General features: G+C 38.7%; 2 protein-coding genes across 7 annotated transcripts in view; one reads left to right on the top strand and one right to left on the bottom strand.

Moving 5' to 3' along the window:
• The window catches only part of Acsf3 (Acyl-CoA synthetase family member 3), a 56,245-nt gene extending 47,362 nt beyond the window's left edge, over positions 1 to 8,883 (top strand). For all 4 annotated transcript variants that reach the window (XM_067082339.1, XM_067082340.1, XM_067082341.1 and 1 more), the window contains exons 11-12: positions 306 to 484; positions 8,067 to 8,883. In XM_067082339.1, the coding sequence (XP_066938440.1) occupies positions 306 to 484; positions 8,067 to 8,261 (374 nt within the window). In that variant the 3' untranslated portion in view covers positions 8,262 to 8,883. The remainder of the gene's footprint in view (positions 1 to 305; positions 485 to 8,066) is intronic.
• A 3,319-nt stretch (positions 8,884 to 12,202) lies between these two features.
• Positions 12,203 to 20,584, bottom strand: LOC136825659 (gastrula zinc finger protein XlCGF57.1-like). Of its 3 annotated transcripts, none has more exons than XM_067082343.1 (2): positions 20,388 to 20,584; positions 12,203 to 14,956 (listed from the first exon to the last, which is right to left on the bottom strand). In XM_067082343.1, the coding sequence occupies exon 2, from the start codon at positions 14,260 to 14,262 to the stop codon at positions 12,616 to 12,618; it is 1,647 nt and encodes a 548-aa protein (XP_066938444.1). In that variant the 5' UTR covers positions 14,263 to 14,956; positions 20,388 to 20,584; the 3' UTR covers positions 12,203 to 12,615. The 3 variants fall into 3 exon arrangements, with proteins under 3 accessions (XP_066938444.1, XP_066938447.1, XP_066938446.1); XM_067082346.1 differs by having other exon boundaries at positions 20,526 to 20,550; XM_067082345.1 differs by having other exon boundaries at positions 20,319 to 20,437.
• Positions 20,585 to 21,369: the final 785 nt, after the last annotated feature.

The raw sequence follows: 21,369 nt of genomic DNA, 5'->3' as shown, positions 1-21,369 counted from the left end.
TACAAATTTCTTCAAATAAAACTAGTAATTTCGGTGCAAATCCATCACTTTAAAACGTGATATGCATTCTTCCCAACCCTGCAGATCTTGCACATGGTCAAATAACACTTGAAGAACTAAAGAGACTGAAAGTGTGGAGAGCAAGCAGTCTTCTCTTTTATAAGTGTCAGGAGAGGGAGCTGACACACCTGAGGGCAGTTGTAAAGTGATGGGTTTATAGTAAAAAATTAATTTTGTTCTTTAAAAAATTGTATATTTTTAACAGTATAGTATGATTCAGAAAGGCAACTTTTCCATATTTGCAGGTGACACAGCACAGTATATTAATGATTCCTATAAAATTCTTGGGCGTACAAGTGTAGATATCATAAAGAGTGGAGGTTTCAAGATTTCAGCTCTGGATGTTGAACGTCATCTCCTCTCTCATCCCAACATAGAAGATGTGGCTGTTGTTGGGATCCCAGACATTACATGGGGACAGAAGGTATGGAAAATATATTTTTTTTTTCTGTTGGGAAAGAAATTTCATGGAATTGTTTGGCATGAAAGCTATATGCGCAGTTGCCAACAGGTATTATGGTACACGTCACGGTGAGGTAAGGATAAGGAGGCAACTAGCAGCTCCACAAAGTAGTGTCTAATGCCATGGTGTAAAGTAAACATGAAGCTGTTGGCAACATCAGGGGCGTCTCCATTCTGAGGGCGCTTATATTGGAATGACCACGATGCGCCTGTCAAAAGGATCTCCCTGCCAAGTCCAGGAGGGTGCCATCATGAACCACGCCTGTGCTACCCACAATATTTCCATCTCCCCGACAGTATTATACAAAATATAAGTATAATTGGGAGAGCCGCCAACCTTGACGCCTGCGCCTGCTAGAGGCGCCCTCATTGCCGAGAGAAACCAACAATGAATACGACGCAGGAGGCATCGCCCTACCCACGAATTTAAGAAGAGTAATGCAGAACACCCACCAAATCCAACGAATACCTGAAAATGACAACCCTGAGAATGGAGATGCCCCCTGATGAGCGAGGCGCCTTCAAGACAATCCCCTACTACGACAGAAAGAGTAGATAATGACATCATTCATCCTCCGCCCAACAGCAGCCAAACTACCGATGATGTCAGTCGGCATGACAACACGCAACGGCAGGCCAATGGGAACGCTGGAATGAATGATATTCCCAGGTTGCGAAGATCTGTCAGGATCGAGCTTCGCTGCAGAAATTTGGCTTGAAATTCCCCAACTGCAACCAATCAGAATTCGTTGTCCATGACCCCCCACTGAAGCCCGTGTATAAATTCAGAAGGACCTATGCAATCTGCCAGTTCTCTACTAGCTCCCGCTGGAGAATGACAGAAGTCTGTCGAGTCGAAACGTCACGGCAACAGTTGTATAGAACTAACTGTATAGAATATATAAAGAAGCAGAATCCAGATTTTGAATTTTCCCCCATGAAATGACAAATATTGGCGAGCTGTTAGCACGCACCTCCACTGAAGAGAAGTCCGCAGTAAGGAAAATAGAAAAAGTCTTCTACAAAATAAATGCAGCTGAAGCAGCAATAATATTCAATAGAACCTGTTTAAAAGAGGGTCTGCTGCCAAATAATAATAATAATAATAAAGTTTGATTAAATGCTTGTTTCCAAAATGAGATTACTTTATAATGATGGCCTTGCACATTACCAACTTGCTCTTATAAAATTAGAATTTCTGGTAAATTATTTTCAATTTTATTGCTATGACCATTATCAAATGTTAAATTCATTGTTATATTTTAAATGACCTTTCTATTGGTCAGGTGCTATGATACATTTTATTCTTCCTTATGTAACCCTATAAATTGTTCACTAAAGTGCTCAAAATAATTGATTAATATTGCTTATAGCAAACTAAAAGTGGTAGTTTTCCTTATTCGAAGGTGGGACTTAGCCATAATAAAACGTACGAAATCTCATTTCCACACGACAAAATTTCATTTTAAATTGGTCTAAGACATTGTATATTACCAACTACTATTTAACACCATAGTATAGTATAACCCCCATCTGCAGGGAGAGGACTTGACTGTGGTGACATGGGGTTGGACCAAGTACTGATTCGCATAGTCTTTTCCATTTGGTTTCAAATAATTTCCTTTTGTCCTTCGCCATATACAGTAGAACTCCGGTCCTCAACTGTAACAGAATTCGACAAAATCAGATTTCGATGCGAAATTTCGAATAAACTTTTCTTTGGAGCTCGAACAAAAAACCAGAATCTGACCCGATAAACCACGCGACATTTGTAAAAGTGTTTCGTGTTTCAGTCAGTCAGCGCTAATTGGCGTTGTTCTCGGACGTCTTTTATACCCCACTCGGCTGTGCTTCAGAAAATGAAAACGGTAAGAACCAGAACTGAACACTTGAAAAGAGATTATTGAAAAGTATGAAAGAGAAATTTGTGTGACTGATTTAGCGTCTCAGTTTAAGCTACCGAGAGCCACCATAAGTACATTTTTAAAGCAAAAAGAGGCAATAAAAAGTACAGTGTTGCTAAGTGGGTTACGAGTTTGACAAAGTAGAGGCCGGTAAAACTTTACAACAGTTGCGCAGATTTTTTCACGCTAGAAAATGAACGGAAACAATATTTTGTTGTAATTACTGTAGACATGCAATAAGTAAATATGCAAAAGCCTATAAACAAACGGTAAGGGGGATGATGTTGGGAACCCAGGGTTATTGGGTGGGGGGAACCGACACAAAGGAGGAATCCCCGAAACGGATGTTTTTGCGCCAAATGAATAACCTAATTAACAACAAAGGGTAAGGGGACCCTGCTGGGAAACCGGGGTTTTTGGGAGGAACGAACACACAGGTATGCGGTGTCCCGATACTCTACATGTGTGAGGCTGACCCGCCACTCTGCACACAAAATGTTGTCCACTCCACACACACGACGTTGACCTGCTACTCTACATAACGTGAGGCTGACCTGCTGCACTACGTATATGAGGCTGACCCACTACACTGCACACCAAATGTTATCCCGCCTCTCTACTTAAAACAGCTAACCTTATGCACCTACAGACACTGCTAGCCTAGGCCATTTTTTTAACATCTTTCAGCTGGGGGTTTGCGGAACGGTGCTGCACGCCTTATCCGCTTATTTAATGATTGGGTAAAATTGCAGTGAAAGGCAACACGGCCAAATGGCAAGGAAATACACTTTTCTAGGTCATTTTGATGTGTTTCGCACGAATTTCACATTAAAATTCGTCGGAAATTGATAGTTTCTTAGAAATACTTGGATTATTTTCTCCCATTTAACACTTTTAGGGGTTCTGATACTGGCGGTGCATCTGTTTGTCGTCGGCCAAATGGAATGTTCCTTTGCCGTGTTTAGTACTGGCCGGGGGGGTTGGGTACCCATACGTTAACAAGTTATTGCACTTGCCGGAAGGGATATGAACCGTTCGAAACAGACGTACCCGTGCTCTGTCTTGTGAAGACCGTGTATGGAAACCCCTTGTTGGGTGGACTTCAGGGGTTAATTCATAATTAGCAACCAAAAAACTGTAGGAAAAGTTAAGTTAGAAGGCAGTCGCCCCCACAGAGCTACTATATAGTTCTACCAAAGAAAGTAGCACAGTTTTCCAAAAAAGTAATGTAGAGAGAGTGAGAGAAGCAAAAAAAAGTATATTCATGTCACTATAGAAAGGTTTTTATTACTTAACTATATGAGTATAATGTTTCAAACTTTAGTGTCCTGTGGTTATGAATGCTTCTGGATGATGTATGAGTGATCCAAATTAATGCTGGTTTCCACTCGATAAAATTTGGTCAAAATGTGTATATCACTGATACTAGAAAGTTAAAGTTTTTTGACAGCAATAGGGGTAATTCAGGTGCACACCTGATATTAGAAAAGTATGAAAGTCCACCTACTGGAAGATGTAAGAATTACATTGTCAATTTTAAGTTAATGGTCATAATATAAGGGCATGTCCAAATGTAAAAAATGTATATAATGCATACTGCGTTATATACATAGGAAGTTACTCAATTAACAACATTCTCATTTGGTAAACAGCTTTGATTGTTTAATGACTTGTTTCACAGACAACGTTGCCGAAAGCTTTGCATTTGCTATACATTTAGTCCAAGAGCCCACTTCGATTTATTTCCTGGATATGACCAGATGTGTAATGGGTATTTCTTTATAGGGTATAACATGGAATATTCAAAACAGAAACTCTTGCATTTTGTAATTGGTGAGTCTGGATTTTATGAACCCTTGTGGATCAAAATGGAACTTCCCAAGTTAGTGCAAAATAACTGGCTCTGGTAAAAGAAAAGTTGTATTTCCTTTCCTTTCCAGTTCAAGGTGGATATCTATACATCAAAATATTTCTGTGGACAAACAGATTTCTTTTATATCAATTTTTTTTCAATTAAATACAGTAGGGTTTCGTGATATGCTCTAAAATTTGGACAATGGAGACATTCCTCATCATTTTACAACTACGATGCTGCCAAATACCTTTTAAGCCTCATGAATTACAAAAATGAGACATCTAGGCAGTTTTGGAAAAATTTGGTGCCCATAGCAGTCATGCAGGGAGTGTGACTGATGCCCGAGATGCCCTTATATTTTGACATTAACTTAAGACTGACAATGTAATTCTTACATATCCCAGCAGGTAGACTTTCATGCTTTTCTGATATCAGTGATATACACATTTTGACAAAATTTTATTGAGTGGAAACCAGCGTTAATTTGGATCACTCATACATCATCCAGAAGCATTCATAATCAATCTCCTCCTCTTCATCGAAAGAACAACGCTTCTGATCATCATTTTCGTCATTCTGATTCGTCCTGCAAAAAGATTTCTTTAAAAGCAGTGTTGGCAGGAACATTTGGTCCTTTGTACCAGGCTACTTTCAGTTTTTCTCCATCAACTTTGCATCCATGTCACAGGTTTGGAATTTCTCGCATTTTTCCACAGGCTCGCATATGCTGCAAAGTTTGTTTTTAGCAATTTTTGCTCATATACTTGGTTGCTGCAGGGTGGCATCCAGCAGGGATCTGAAGCCTTGATTTTTTCTAGTGTATTTTTTGCTTTATTTGAGTGCATACAGCTTCCTAAAGAGATGGAGTGTGGCATCATTGTCCTTGATTAAGTTGTGAACTCCATATACAGCACACATATTCTTCAACTATTGCAGAAACAAGTGTCTGTCACATCTGAATCTCCAAGCGTGCTAATGGCCGCAATAAACCTGCCATTGCCCCTCATGATCTCTAAAGGTTTCCACTTAGCTTTTCTCATGAATGAATCTGTGATCACATCCAGCCAGTGCATGAAAGCTAGTGTAATATTTATCATTCGTCTTGTGTTCTTTGAGTTAACCCCTGCTCTCATCCCAATTTTTGCACTAATGTATCTGGCATGGTAAACCAGTAGTACAAAGACATAGGTATCAATGCTGTGGATGACAGTGACTGGGTTGCATTCGTGATGAACTTCAGTAATAAAGTTTGCATGGAAAATTAGGGATGTATCAGCCTTGTCATGCCCACTTTGTAACTCATGGATTTTAGTCCTCCTCACATGCCATTATCTTCTGAGTAGAGGTAGCATTCATGCTCCACCCCAAAGTATAGCTGGTGCTTTTTTTAGAGTTGATGCATATTCATGAGAGGTCCATTCATCCCTTAAAAGCATCAAAATCCCACTTTTAAATTTTCTGTGAAGGGCCTGTAATCCTGTATGAAATCTCAGAATTAATGCAGCTCTTGTTATGATGTATTCTTCGGTTGTGGTGCATCAGGATGCCATTGACAAGGCCAGTGCCTTGTTACTTGCACTAGAGTAAACAACTAGACTTTTTTACTTATTAGAAAAGTCCCAATTAACTGTCACCAAAGTGGTTCTTTATTTTTTTACCCATGTTGCTTACTTTATGAGACACTACATCAATTTTAGATTCTTTTTCAAGGAGCCTACAGTAATGTCTATGCAGTAATATAGGGTACTCTGGTTGGTGATTATCTATTACAGATGACTCAGTGTACATGAATAGGTCTTTTAAAGCACTACAGCTTACTCCATGAAGTTCAGACCACATTATTTGCTTGTATTGGCATTTGCAGATATTGTAATACTTTACTTCTTTAGAATGCAACCCAGTGCTTCCAGTTTTTGCCAATACAAGACTGTCATTGATTACTTGGGCAGCTTCTTTAATGTTCTTTTCTACTGAGTCATACGAACAACTTGTATGAGGCTGTTCCATTCTTCCACCTTTTTTTGTGAGCATTATTGCAAAATGAAGATTTTTGGAAAAGCATCAGATGACAATATCAGATGACAACTGACGTCTGAGAATCACATGTTCTTCATTGCTGGTGCTTGAAGGCTTATCTGGCACCAGGGGCACAGCTGTAAATCTACTGTAGCAAGTGTTGTAACATCCTAAACTATCAAATATTTTGACGACTTATGAATGATTTGATGCCTAGCAGCTGCTGCTTTCACTGTTGCCCATTTCACTTCAGGAAATGGCAGTATGTCTTCAGCAGAACACACAGTGCCTGGAAGATGATTATTGCATTGCAACTGGGTCACATTGGATTGCTTTGTATGATGACCTGGAAAAAATGTACATATTCATTGTAAGATCTTGACAGTTATTCAGACAATGATAATAATAGGAATTTGATCAATGCCTATTATTATTATTATTATTATTATTATTATTATTATTATTATTATTATTATTATTATTATTATTATTATTATTATTATTATTAGTACCTATATAACTGCATAGGTAGAATCTGTGCAGTTATAGAGGCTGTATACTGTTCATCATTTTGGTAGTGTTACTGGGAATGTTAATTGTGTTAAAGTGGGCATAAGTTACACTCCCTGTATGGGTACTATGGGCAGCAAATTTGTCAGAAAACTGCCTAGATGTCTCATTTTAATAATCAGTAAGGTTTAAAAGGTATTTTGCACTATCTTGGTGGTAAAATGAGGAGAAATGTCTCCGTAGTCCAAATTTTAGAGCATATTGTAAAACTGCTAACCGTTTGACCTCTATTCTCTAGATATTGTATTTAATTGAAATCCAAATTATATCGAAGAAATCAGTTTGTCCATAGAAAAATTTTGATGCATAGATATTCATTTTAAACTAAACTTGGCAGGAAATACAACACCCTTCTTTCACTGGAGCCCAATATTTTGGAGTAACTTGGTAAGTTGCAGTTTGATCTAAAATGGTTCATAAAATCCAGACCCACCACTTTCAAAATGTAAGAGTTCCTGTTTTAAATATCCCATGTTATACCCTTTCAAGAAATACCCATTAGACATCTGGTCATATCCGGGAAATAAATCATGGTGGGCTCTTGCCCTAATTGCGGCTTTAGCCGCTACTTTGTGGGGTTACCAGTTGTCTCTTTATCCTTAGCCGAGGTGTACCGAAATGCATGGCGGCAACTGTGCCTTGTAATGTCAAATATATAAAAGTAACTATGCTATGGTTATGATAAAGCCACGAGCGTAAGGTTTCAAGTATATATAGTATTCACAAAGTTGTAAAAGACCTCAGTTTGTCTCTTCTCCATCTTGGATATGACTCAATTGGTCACACAGTTTACACCTAACAGCAATGTATGATTTTGCATAAGAAAAAGGAAGGAACACATCTATAGATATGAAAAGCTGCTTACAGTTGACAAAAGGAACGGTCATGAAAAGTAAAAGTGCCTGAAAACTTTGAGGTTGTCCTTAATGCCTCGTTATTTTTAAGATGATCTACAAATAAATGTCAATGAGAAGAAGTAGCAGTTTGTGAATATCCTTTAATTTTTTCAGTTGCTAGTCACGTTTATGACATTTATGTGACATTGCTTGTTTTGGTATATTTGCCGTCTACAGGGACATTACTCTTTTAATGTAGTTTTTTGGGGCCAAACTAGTTATTTTCCATGCTAATGAGAAGATTAGATGTAAAGAAGGATGAAACGTTTTATATATTCATAGTATGATTGTTTTGTCTTTCAGATTGCAGCTGTAATCCAGTGGTCAGGTGAAGGAAAGCTTGATCCATTGGAGTTAAGAGCCTGGGGAAAAGACTGCATGCCACATTATTATATTCCTTCTGTAGTAATATCAGTATCTGAACAGATACCTAGAAACAATATGGGGAAAGTAAATAAAAAGCAGATACTTAGAGACTTCTTCCCAGATTCAAGTTAATAGATGATTTGCTGTAAGTTAGTGTATTTTATGTTATCGACTGAGTAATGGCTTTTATTGATAGATTGTACTTGAAAGATTTTTGTAATGATTTATTGTTGGTTATTGTAAAGGGAGTATGAACTGAGAAATTCCTTTTAAGATAATTCCATTTAATACACTTGCATTAAGTCTAATGGTAATTCATAAAACATTTATGCCTGCTTTTTTCTCTACACTGTGTTTTTTTTCAAAATCCATTTAGAATTACACCTGTTGTGATTGTATCCTGAAACCTATCACGGGGACTTTTGTATTCTGTTATGAGGGAATTTTTATACACTTCATTATTGGCTGCTGGAAAACTGAATTGCTCATGAATAGTGGTGCCACAATAGTTAACTGTAGTTATAAGCTTTTAAAGTTAAATTTAAGGTAAGAAGCTAATTTTGATAACAGTACCCACCCTTATTACAAAATTCAGATAAAAACTAAAAGATTTTAAATTACATATAGGAATATTATAGAGACAATATTCTTTCCTGTTAGAATTAAGTTTTTTATTTTGTTTAGAAATCGACAATTCTGTTAGCAGATACTGTATGGAGTATAGATTTTTACTAAATAAAAGAACATAAAGTACTATATAGCCTTCAGATCCTCCATTGCCCTGTAATTTATCATTAAGAGAGACCTTTACTGGAATACTGTAGTACTGGTTTTTTACAGTTAGTCAATCTTTTTCTAATAGGTATTTATATCAGATTTGATCTTTTGTATCTAATTTATTGTCAGATGATATGTACCATAGATTGAAAAGGATGGTTTAGAGTTCTCAGCCATCAAGCAGTCCCCCTTTGATATGGAGAGTTCTGTACTGCCTTCAAGATATTTTAACTGATATTGATATGACACAGACTAGCCAGCCCGGCAAGACTAAGTCATTCTTAATCCTCAAGATCCGCCGAACCTTCGCATATGAAAGCCGTAACCCATTCCAAAAATATGCCTCAAAGTAGGAATAGAATTTAAAAAGAAAACTCCATCTAGAGGACCTTTGGTTTTTTTTTTAGTTCGAATCCAAAACTATTTTTGTTAAGAACAGACTCATAACTTTCAGTCATTTCATTTGTTTTCTTGCAGTTCATGAGTAACGATAATTTTTAGTGATCATGCAGAAAGTTTGTTCATGCTAGTGTGATCTGAGAGTACACGATTTTCCTCATAGGTTACCGAAAGGTATTTTTATAGGTCACAGTGACGGTCATATCTTTGTTTCATGTTTTTTTGAAGCTTAAGAGTTTAGATTTGATAGCCTTATGTATGTGGTTGATAGGGGCCATTTCATCTATCACTAACAAACAGGTATCTAGGCTAGTGTCAGGTTGCTTTGCTGTTTACATCATAACCGTATTTATCAGTACCTTTCTTATTTTTTTAAATATATAAATAACACATTGTAATATTTGCATAGTTATTTTTCAGATTGTTCTAAAAAGTTCATGGCTAATTTAACTTGCCACCCGTGCCCCACTGGTCAAAATGTTAGTGGAAAGCGTATAACAGGAGGGAGAGATATAAAAGAGATACCTAAACACTGAGTTCACTTCGAACTCTTCCATTGCCATGACTCCAGCTCTGAGAGACCCAAACAACTCTTTTGTTACCCAATCAGAGTTGCTGCTTCACTACCTATGGTGCATGTATTATGCCAGCTGAAAGAAGCCAAGGATCATATTCCTTATAGACCCCAAGGCAATTAAGCTGAATGAGCACTTCAGCACTCCAAACCTAAGGATTTGCACCACTGACCAAAGGACCTGAGCCACTGCTCATCAGAAGACCTGACTGACTTTGCATCTAATGAGCCAAATCATTTCTCATCAAAAGGACCAAGCCATTTTCTGTCCAAGGGATTGGGCTGCTGTCCATCAAAGAAACTAAGCGGTTCTTCATCAACACAAATGAGCTTCTGATTCAAAGAGGCAAGCTTTTCCCCTTTTAAGGAGCCCAACCAACTGTTCGCTACAGATCAGAGCCACTCATTATTGAAGGACTTGACATGCTTCACCTTAAAAGTCTCGAGCTGTATCACTTTAGAGCCTGAGCTGTTTTCATTTTTATTTTTAGAGCTAATTCATTGTAAAGAACCTTGCTTTGATTCCGATTTATCCAGAGTACACCTAGTTGGCAAATAGATTGACTTCATTATGATGAAAAGTACCTCTGACTTCAAAGAAGGGTTTGTACTGTGATGCTGGACAAGGCTTGCCCATTAGCAACATAGACAGCTGTCAGCTAATGTAACCAGTCAAAAGAATGGAAACATGAAAATGACAAATAAAGAAGGCGAAAACAAATATCGAGGAAAGTAACAGCAGATATAGCACCACATATTAATGAACAGAAACTACTGAATGAAGGCATACAAAAGGCAGCGGAAGAAATATGCAGGAGATATTTGGGAAGGGTTAAAAACGAGAGTGACATGATGGTGGAATGCAGATATGACAGATAGGGAAGGGGATTAAGATTTATACAAGGAAAATACAGTAATTAGTGAATATTTCTCAGTTAAAAACACCGCGAATGGGCGAATTTTCAGCGAATAATGTGTATATATGTTCCATAGAGAAATCCGCGAATCGTGAGACCGCAAATACGGGGGTTTACTGTAATTAATGCAAAGTTTATTTTGTTGTATGTTTGATTGTAAAATCAAACATATGTTTTTAATAATATGTTTCTTAATAGTAGCACAATAGCAGGAGAAGATTTTGTCAGCCAGAACATGTGTTTCTGGAGTTGTCAACTCGATTGCCTTTGTTTTGCTTCGATAAGGGAAGGCTCACACTCCTTCATCTGTTTATTAAACATATCGATCATATGATTTTTTTTCTTTATCGTGATGCTGGGCGCTTACAGTTTCCTATTAAAAGTCATGTAGACAAAATTCAGTTTAAGACACTTTGACCCATGTGATCATATTTTGTCTTTGAGACAGATCCATGTGTTGGTTATGTATTTTGTTTCCTGAATGTGTTTGAGATGATTGCATCAGCCTATTCCGATTGCATCACATGTGACCGGAAGTCCAGAATGTTCTTTGGGTCTTGGTCCCAAAATGTTTTAGAATATTCTGTGAGTCTCGGTCCCAAAACGTTTTAGAATAGTCTTTGGGGTTTAGCTTATGACTGGAAACAGAATTAATTTTTCTTTGTGAGGCCGAAATCCGCGTGGTGGATTTAAAGAGAGGTTCTCACATTCTCTCGGATCCATTTAATAGAATTTTTTACAGTTACATAAATTGTATTTATATTGGTCACTCTACTAGTTGATTGTGAAATTTATACAAACATTACAATAGTGTATTTTCCTATAGGAAAAGTTTGTGAATTTCGGGCAGCTGCATTTGGGGTAATCTTGTGGAAGCTTGTGTAAGGTAAAGTGAATTTTATAAGTTTAACCATGGTTAAAATATATTTTGAAGTTTGAAGACGAATTATTCAAACTGAGTTGATTCTTGTGAGTATTGTTTAAATTGATTTGTCAATGTCAATTAAGATTTTTAAGTGAATTTATTTCACTTTACACTTTTCAGTTTTGTTTTTGTATGTTCTTGTGTTTTCAAATTATTTTTAAGAATTAAGATTTGCATTTTCAAGTAATAGAAGTTTTTCTTCAAAGTAAGATTGTGAATATTATAACAGCAATGAAAATAACAAAGAACTGAAGTACAAAAACAAAAGAAAATTAGTCAGTTACATGATTAGCATGACACTACTCTCGTCAAAGTGATGAATGCACGCTCACAGCTAAAGGGTTAAGAAAATAAGTTACTAGGATAACTTTTCTGTTCACCTGGAAAAATTTATATATTGCTACGGTAATTAGAAGAGCGCTGCATAAGGGCATGACTATACAAAGTCAACAGGAAAGAATGAGGATAAGAAAACACCATGCCACTTTAGCACAATCCAATAAAATTCAAAACAAGATATAAAGAAATCACTCAACAGATATCCACACCCAGGAAGAACACGAAAAATTGGGTTCTAAAACTACAATGCAATAACTGCAACTTTTTTTAGATCAGAAAAAATTGCAGGCTACACTGACTAAGTAAGTGGGATGACTGCCCTTAATCACTGAATACCACTAGTATTCTTGTCAGTGTGGAATGGCTAATCCTCCATTAGTGGCAAATAAAAAGAGGTTGTAAAATATAAAATGTATAAACATAATTCCAAATTCTTTACATACAAATGGATTTTGTCAAATGTTTGTTTACAGAAACACCACACTAAATAAATGAGTGGTTCTGAAATTGTATGGATTCTCACGGGTACTTCAAAGTTATTGTAATAAATCCATATTATGCCCCTACATGGAGCTTCATGTGATTTTTCAAATGAGTTCTCCTAAAAAACCTTTTTCCACATTCTGTGCAGCTGAATGGCTTCTCTCCTGTGTGAGTTCTCATGTGCATTTTTAGACTACCCGATTGGGAAAAACTATTTCCACACACAATGCACGTATATGGCTTTTCCCCTGTATGAGTTCTGATGTGAGATTTCAAATGACTTCTCCTTGAAAATGTTTTTCCACAGTCAGGACACGTAATTGGTTTCTCTCCTATATGAGCTCTCATATGAGATTTCAAATGAGAAGTGTTAATAAATCCTTTTCCACATTCAGTGCAAATGCATGGCTTCTCTTTTACATGAGTTCCCATATGAGAATTCAAATGAGCTTGACTGATAAATCCCTTTCCACATTCACTGCAAATAAATGACTTCTCTTCAGTGTGTGTCCTTATGTGCATTTTTAGATAACCTGGTTGAGCAAAACTGCTCCCGCACTCGGTGCAAGTGAAAGGTTTCTCTCCCGGCAAAATTCTCATGTGATTTTTCAAGTGAACAGGTTGGGCAAAACTGTTTCCACATTCAGTGTAAGTAAACGTCTTCTCTCCAGTGTGAATTTTCATGTGCTTTTTAAGGTTCCCTGGCTGTGAAAAGCTACTACTGCATTCTGTGCAAGAGTACGGCTTTTCTCCTGTGTGAGTTCTCATGTGCATTTTGAGATTGCCCAATTGAGAAAACTTACTTCCACATTCTGCACATGTGAACGGCTTCTCCCCTGTGTGCGTCCTCATGTGAGATTTCAGATGTGTCCTCCTTAAAAAGCTCTTTCCACATTCAGTGCAAACGAATGGCTTCTCTCCTGTATGGACACCAAGATGCGAATTCAGATGAGCCTTACTAATAAATCCTTTTCCACATTCAGTGCATGTGAACGGCTTCTCGCCTGTGTGAGTTCTCATGTGCAATTTGAGGCTGCCTGTTTGGGAAAAACCAGTTCCACAGTGAGTACAAGTGAATGGTTTCTCCTTTGTGTGAGTTCTCATGTGGGATTTCAAATGAGTTCTCCTAAAAAAACTTTTACCACATTCAGTGCATGTGAATGGTTTATTTCCTGTATGAATTTTCATGTGCTTTCTGAGACTACCTGGTTGAGAAAAGGAGCTTCCACACTCAATGCAACTGAATGGCTTTGTGTCCTTATTAGTTTTCTGTGAAAATCTTTCCATTTCTTGTTCAATTTTCTTGCTACTGTCATGACCCCGTTTCTGATGAACCTGTTTATTACCAGATTCAGAGGGCAACTGGAAAACATCTTTGGCAGCTGTATGCAACTTTATATCTCCATCTTCCAAGATATCTACTCCACAATCATCATCACAACTTAAAGGGTCTTTCTCACCCATAAAAGACAAACATGAAACATTCAAATCATTTCCATCAGACGCAAACAATATTGGTTCTACCTCAACCTTGATCGATGGATCTAAATCTGGCCTTACTTTAACCGTTATGTGTGGGTCTGAAAATAGACAGCTATTATTTGTGGATCCACACTGAAAATCGTCCAAATTTTCCTTTTCAGGTTTGATTAAAAACACAGATACTGGGTCTTCAACTTCCTTTTTCACAAGATGCTCTAGGTTTAGTTCTGAGGCCATTCTAATCTGTCTGCCTCAAATATTCACAACTATCCCAAAGACACTTCCTAAATGGACCAAAAAATGTCCATGCATCATATGACTGATGAAATGAGAACCAGGTCTTATTGTATTGAAACTAATTACATTCTCTTGTGACATCTGCATCTCTTGAATGACAGAATGTATTCAAATTTTCTTTCACGCCTAGCAATAATCTTTATGCCTTTCTCTAATCTAAATTGTCTAGCAGCAAATATGCAAAACAGTCATCCACAAAGAAATGGAAATAATGTAGGTTAACTGCAGAGCTGACACTAAATTTCAATGGTTGTGTTTTCCCAAAACTGCATGCATTTCCCTTGGTTCCTTAAAATTATAAATTAACATTATATACCTGGCCAGATCTTTTTAAGATGAAAAACTCTGCAGAACTGCTTCAGTAAAAATTACATATTTTATATACCCTGTGGAATGTCAGTATCAGCATCAGTAACCTAACAACACAATGTGATGATATTGTCAATGAACGATATATACAGTAATCATTTATATTCCACCACCATTTTAGCTATTAAACACAAGTGTCTGAAACGATGAAAATGAATCATCAGCGGTGCCTGTGCTGTTCACTGACAAAATATGATGAACCTTCAGCAGTGTCTGTGCTCTTCGTTGACAAAATATGATGAACATTTTGCTGAACTGCGATAATCTGCAAAAAGAAAAAAAGAAAAGCAAATAAATAAATGGAAATTCAAATTACAGCAGTAAGTAACATCATGCTAAGAATATCCACTAAGAATATCCACAACAAAAAATACAAAAAATAAGTGGATTTTCACAATTTTCAATGTGTAGAAAAAAAAAAACAGCATTTTGGTATTTGGTGTCATACTTGGAGCATTGTCCTCTTAACAAATAGTGCTACAGGCCTACATCAAAAGTACCAGCCATCTTGGGGTCCCAGTAGAAATCTATCTAAACCCCATATCAGGGGCATTCCTAGACATTTTGGGGCCTGGGGGGCACAATCCCATTTGGGGCCCCTCTTATGGGGTGGGAGGCAAGTGAAGCAAGCCAAAGCAGCTGGGGGGTTGGGGGGGGATTTTTTTTAGAATATGAGCAATTGTAGGATCATAATAAAGGCACTTGTAAATGCAAATTTCAAAAATTTAGCTTGTCCTGTCATAGCAGCAATGGTTAAATTTTGCTATTTGGGGCCCGGGGGGTGCCATTTCAAACAGCCCCCCTACAAGGAACGCCACTGCCCCATACGGAACTAACCATAGGGGATACTTCTATACAGTTCCTCCAAATTCAGAGGGATTATGGGTTATGAATACCCAAAATATCAAAAATTTGCAAATAATTTGATTCCAAGTAATTGCACTTTCCAGCCAGCAGACTAACTCATGGTAAGTTAGGCCCACTGGCAAAGAGTGGTTTTAGTTATACAGTGCCTATAAAATGAACTTTGAACACCTCATATTACAATACTTGGACTTTTAGCAACAAAAGTTACTAGTAGTACTATAGTAAGCAAGATAACAATAAACATCAGCAGGCTTATCTGCAAAGCAAATATACTTAAAACCATAACAAATCCTTTAGACCCACCGACATGCATTAAACACGGCTTAGTTTTATGTTGGTGGTAATGTTCGCGGTGGCCTCTTGACCTTCTTTTCCGATATTTAAGCAAACTTTCAATTTATTATATCTTATTTAGTTATTGTGTACAGTACTATACTCTGAATAGATGGACAGGTCATTACGGGAATAAAGTTATTGTATCTGTAACATTATGCAGACTGGCATCACATAAACTATGGTCATCAATGCTGGAAAAAATATTGAGTAAGAAAAAATAAAAATTTCACATTAAATTGTAATTTACGTAATAAAATTAATCATTTGGATCCTTACTTACTGTTAAAGTTAGCTTTATCTTTGTGCCGTTTGGAATGTCTGTATTCACCTGTTTCCCACCGGATGGTGCTGGAGTGTTGACATTCAGTCATATTCCTTCATACCACCCACTAAAGTGTGGAGAGGCTGGGTGGGTTTCCACTTTAACAGTAGGGAAGTATCCAAATAGTTAATTTTATCCTTAAAATTATCATTATTTGGAATGAATCTTACCTACTGTTGAAGTTAGCCGATTACCACACTGAATGAAGATGGTGGGTTAGTGTAGCCTGTGTGATCCATACTGGCAAGTACTGTTGCCAGACGTTGGAACCACAACAAAGTGTAAGGTCCCCAGAGTGAGACTTGTCAGAGGATCCGTACAGGGAAAAAAGATAATTGCTATCCTCATATATGAAGGTGCGCTCCTATACACCAATGTGTACGTTCTTGCTCCCAAAATTTAATAGTGAGATTCCCAGCAACTAATGATAAGGTGGAAAGCCGTTACTATCATATTTGGTTCAGGAGAAAGAGTCCCCACTGTAATGATAGGACTAAGGGCTTAACACCTCATGATAAAGTTGAACATTTACAAAAAATAAGGGGCAAAAATAGTTATAACTTGCCTTAGCTGCAAGACAACCTTCTCTAGAAGGTTTTAAAGGAAATAAAGACATGTTTATGCGATGGGACTCTGGTAAAAACTAGACGAGCTGAGCTCAGATGAAAGCACATCGTCCAAAACTGGTACACCTTGCCCTGAAAAACAAACTGCAAATATTTCCTTGAATCTGGGTGAATTGATATATGGAAGTAAGCATCCATCATGTCCACTGATACCATTCAATCCAAGACTATTCCCACAGCTCCTTTCAGCCCAAGAGAGTCTACTTCCTCTTGCAAGATCTGGAACTTCTCATGAAGATAAGAGGGAAAATCCAGAGGAGAACTGGCTAAAGGAGGCTGGGAAAGAAAGGGGATGCTGTATCCCTCTAAGTACCTCCACCACTCAGGGATCTGCCTCCAGATCCTGCTAAACTGAATAAAAGAGGCTCAACCTCCCTCCTACTGGGGACTGGGGGCTTGATGCATCATATTATCAGGAGCTGGATTTCTAGGATGCTTATTGTCCTTCTTGAAAGCCCGATATGGCTGGCTCAAGGGTCCCAGTGACTTGCCCACTTTCCTGGGGGGAACCTTGAAATTTGCATTAACTGCAGAAGCAGCTGCTGCCCTGATTGTGTATGCCTAATTGTTTGAGAGTGATGCAACAAAGATCTGGTTTCCACTTCTGAACCTCTTGCACTATCGTACCTAATGCTGAGGCGTCCGGTAAAGAATGTAAGGGGTGATATGCGATCACGCCAACCTTCTTTGTCGAAGAGACTGAGGAAGCTAAAACGAACACAATTGTTCCCTACGCATGAATGGACTTCCCAATAGAGTCTTAAACTGCTCTATCTAAGCAGCCAAAAAATTTGCAAAAGAGAGGAAATGATCTCACTTGCTATGTATATGGCTACATCGCTTCTAATTGCCAAACTTCATATCCTGAACAATACGGGGAAGTTTGAGAGGAGATTTTGAAGGAGAAGCATTACTAGGAAAACAGGGAGAGTGGCAAAAGCTGCTATTTGAAAGGTTGTGAAAATGAGAAGCTTACTCCTAACCTTACTTCCTGTCCTAGAGTCAGAAGAATCTTTTTCTGTCTTTCCTTATTCTTATCTGCGTCTCACATCTGCTTATACTTTAAATAAATATTCAATATTTCATCTGACCAACCAATGCAATGATCTAATGATTGTTGTTCCTACATTTAACACTTTGGTTGTGATCATCGTACACTGAAGAATAAAGCCTTGGAAGATATCCTATATAATGACAAATATAAAGCACAAGAAAACCCAAACTAAATTCAGACAATGATCTAATCAATGAAATCGTGTACACACTCTCCAATGCGTCCTCGCAGGCCAACAACAAAGAAAGACCTGAATGGAAAACCACACACGCTCAAACCACCTGAAAGGGATGGGTGAACAGACGGTTCAAACTAAATGATCCTATTAATTTTTTACTTTTCACTCTATTGTCCTCCTGCCTGATGCAGGAATACACTATCATAACAGAGAGGTAAGATTCATTTCGAAAATACAAATTACTTCAAAAATGCGCTATTTGTTCCTACACAAATACAAACACTTGTTCCTAACATAAGAGATTTACCCATAGGTGGGAGAAGTCTGGGTAAAGCACTGAACCAACTGGTAATTCTTCCCACCTGGGAATACCTTCCTGGTCTGGTAAAGCTGAGGAAGGAATCCTGCACCTCTAGCTTGTTGAATATGGGATGTTGCAACTGCTAGACTTCTGGGCTTGAAGTGATGAGTTTGCATTATTATCCCCGTCACCTGTTCTTCCATCTTCTAAGCCAAGGCCGCAGCAAGATGAGAGATGGTCCTACGAGGGCACATCTCTATCCGACGACTCTCGTAAGGGCGCGTGCAGCATGGGACAGAAACCCTAAATGAGAGTCACACACCACCCAGGGAACAGTTCCCTGGGACAGAAAGACCGAAGAAGTTTCTCATCCGTAGCTAAATTTTGACTGAGGAGAATAAGAGCTTAACGATAGTCAGGCGGAGAGATCCAACACCACATCTACAATGCATGACGGCCGAAAGCAAACTGGAATGTTTACATCGGGTATTCCTGCCTACCTGGCAGTAGTTACTGCCTAACCACATTGCTCAAGAGTTTAACAGCCATTTCCAGCGTATGCTGAAATTAATTCTATGTAAAGGACTGACGGTTTGTATATCGTGTCGGAACAATTTATTTTTGTTGGTCACGTTCTTTGTCCGTGCCCGTTACCAGGCAGTGTTGCGTCCCCCCCCCAACTGTTTCGTTGCTATCCACTCTTGTTCCCCGTGCGTTCTGCGTTTGCGCATTCCTCCTCCCACCCCCACTTACACCACTCCTCACTTTCCCCCGCTGTTGGGGCACGTGAGGAACTTTCTCCCTCCCTGCCCCAGGTTACCTCCCTCCCAGCGACAGATAGCTCCCTGGCATTTTCCTCCTCCAGGGGACGCTTCCACATCGTAAACATGTCCGCTCCATTTCTATGTTCTCCCCCACCCAAAACCCCAAATTCCCACATTCCCCCTTTACTGTTGAGTAGAGTTAAGGGGCAAATAACAGTTGGCCGACAATACACAAACCACCTCCATTACCAGCAGCCCTAAAAGTGTAGAAAAAACCAGTTTCCAAGGTGAAAACGGGTGGAGCTAGTACTTAGAAACACCAGAATTCGCCCCTGGAGTGAGGAGAGGCCCCAGAGAGGATGTCCTGAACGTCCGCTCCCCCGCGGCCTTCCACACCCGACGAAACGAATGAGGAAGGGGAATCCTCACCCGAGGGAGAGGCAGCAAGAAGGGAAGCTTGCCGGGAGGGAGAAACGATCCCGACGGGTCAGCCACCACGGGAGTCGTAGGGGGCGTGTTACCCTCGGACGACGCCTTGGCGGGTTTCCTACGGTACTGTCTCCTCCCCTCAAACTTCACCCACTGCTCACCAGAACAGGAACAAACTCTGCACAAGGAGAAGCGCGTGAACACGTCCTCTGGAGGTGGGGCAGAGGGCGTGCGGGTCCATATCCACGCTAGAGTGAAAGGTGTTAAATTTCTTTCCTCCCACCCCAGGACACACGTTGGGGGAAGGAGGACTCGTGAGATTTATCCACATTCATGATAACTACCAAGAAAGCTCCCACCGGGAAAACCCGCTCAAAGGCGGTCAGGGCAGAGAGAGCGAGAGAAACGACCGAAAGCAAATTGAAATGCTTGCATCCGTCATCCGGGCAGGCAGTAACCCCCTCCCCTCCCCCCTCCCAGACAGTAGTTAACTACCTAACCACCTTGTCCGAAAGTTCACCGGCCGTTTCCAGCCTGCGCTGAATATAACTCCTAATATAAAGGACCGACGGTTTGTATATCGCGTCGGAACAAGGCATACCCCAGGGTCAGCGCCTGGTACCCTTTGCGTGGCCAAGGTTAAGTCGCCGAGGAAAACGAACCCTCTGACAAATTCACAGCACAAAAACATCAGAATTATTATCCGTAGTGCAACAATACTTTAAGGTACGGTTTAGTGTTAAATTTTACCACTGAAACGCAAATGTAATGAGGTTTAAGAGTTTATCGAAGGCTAGTTAGTGATGCACTGGGGCCTACCCGTAGGTCAGACTGAACTGGACTCGTTTAAAATGAACTTAGTGAGCTTCGTCTGGCTTTCCAATTATTTTGGTATATGTCCAGCTTCCTTAACACTGTAAGTTGACAAAATTTTCAGTATATTTTCATTATGAATACCGCAGGAATCGGATACGCCTCTGTTGGGGGAGCAGTAGTAGTAGTAAGCGAGGGTAACCTCTTGAAAGGGCTCCCTTCCTCGCTATATTTCCTCATTGGTTGTGTTTGTTTAAGTATATCATTTAAGTGGATGTGCCAACATTTTTTTTATTAATTCTTTCATATTTTTAGTGTCTTCTTTAGATGTATCTGTGAATAGTAAGATGCTGGCTATTAGTTCATCTTTATTTTCCTAATATTGCTGCTGCACGAATCCATGCATAATCTTCATATTTTTGTTTCCCGGGTAATAAATTCATTAATTACACCTCCTCTTTAATCTTTTAATGTCACTTGGATCTAGTATGTTTAATCTAGCTCTGGTAATCAGCATGGATAAATTGCCTATAGATTTTCAATAATGATTTTTCATGTTTTCTCTTTTCCATCTTTCTGCATCCCAATTTCTATAATCCATTTTAATTGCTGGGAGATATATATGTATTGTGTCACTGATATATTAATAATACTACCCAATCAAATGTTATTTTATCTATATTTTATCTATGATTAGCCAGTGTTCCCAAGTTTAGCATAATTTTATGCTTTAGAATAATTCTGCCTCAGATTAAGTATTTAACATTTTTTCTAACATAATTTATTTTTTAGCATAATTCTCGCATAAACTTACGTGCAAACGCAGTTTTCATAATTTCAGACTTTGCAGCAGCACTCACCTCTCTGTAACATAGTTCTTTCTGATATATATCTGTTCTGTCCTTGATACTGAGGAAACTATTCGTGGGAATAATATGTCTGTTTCCAATATCATTGCCAAGATTCCTAGATTTGTTAGTGAGGAAGA

The sequence above is a fragment of the Macrobrachium rosenbergii genome, chromosome 39 (assembly GCF_040412425.1).
Source record: "Macrobrachium rosenbergii isolate ZJJX-2024 chromosome 39, ASM4041242v1, whole genome shotgun sequence".
NCBI lineage: Eukaryota > Metazoa > Arthropoda > Malacostraca > Decapoda > Palaemonidae > Macrobrachium > Macrobrachium rosenbergii.
The sequence above is the reverse complement of the archived record's forward strand: the minus strand, read 5'-3'. Positions and strand labels throughout refer to the sequence as shown.

Excerpts from the sequence above, each read along its gene's own strand:
- LOC136825659 (XM_067082343.1), bottom strand. The coding sequence starts at position 14,262 with ATGGCCTCAGAACTAAACCTAGAGCATCTTGTGAAAAAGGAAGTTGAA.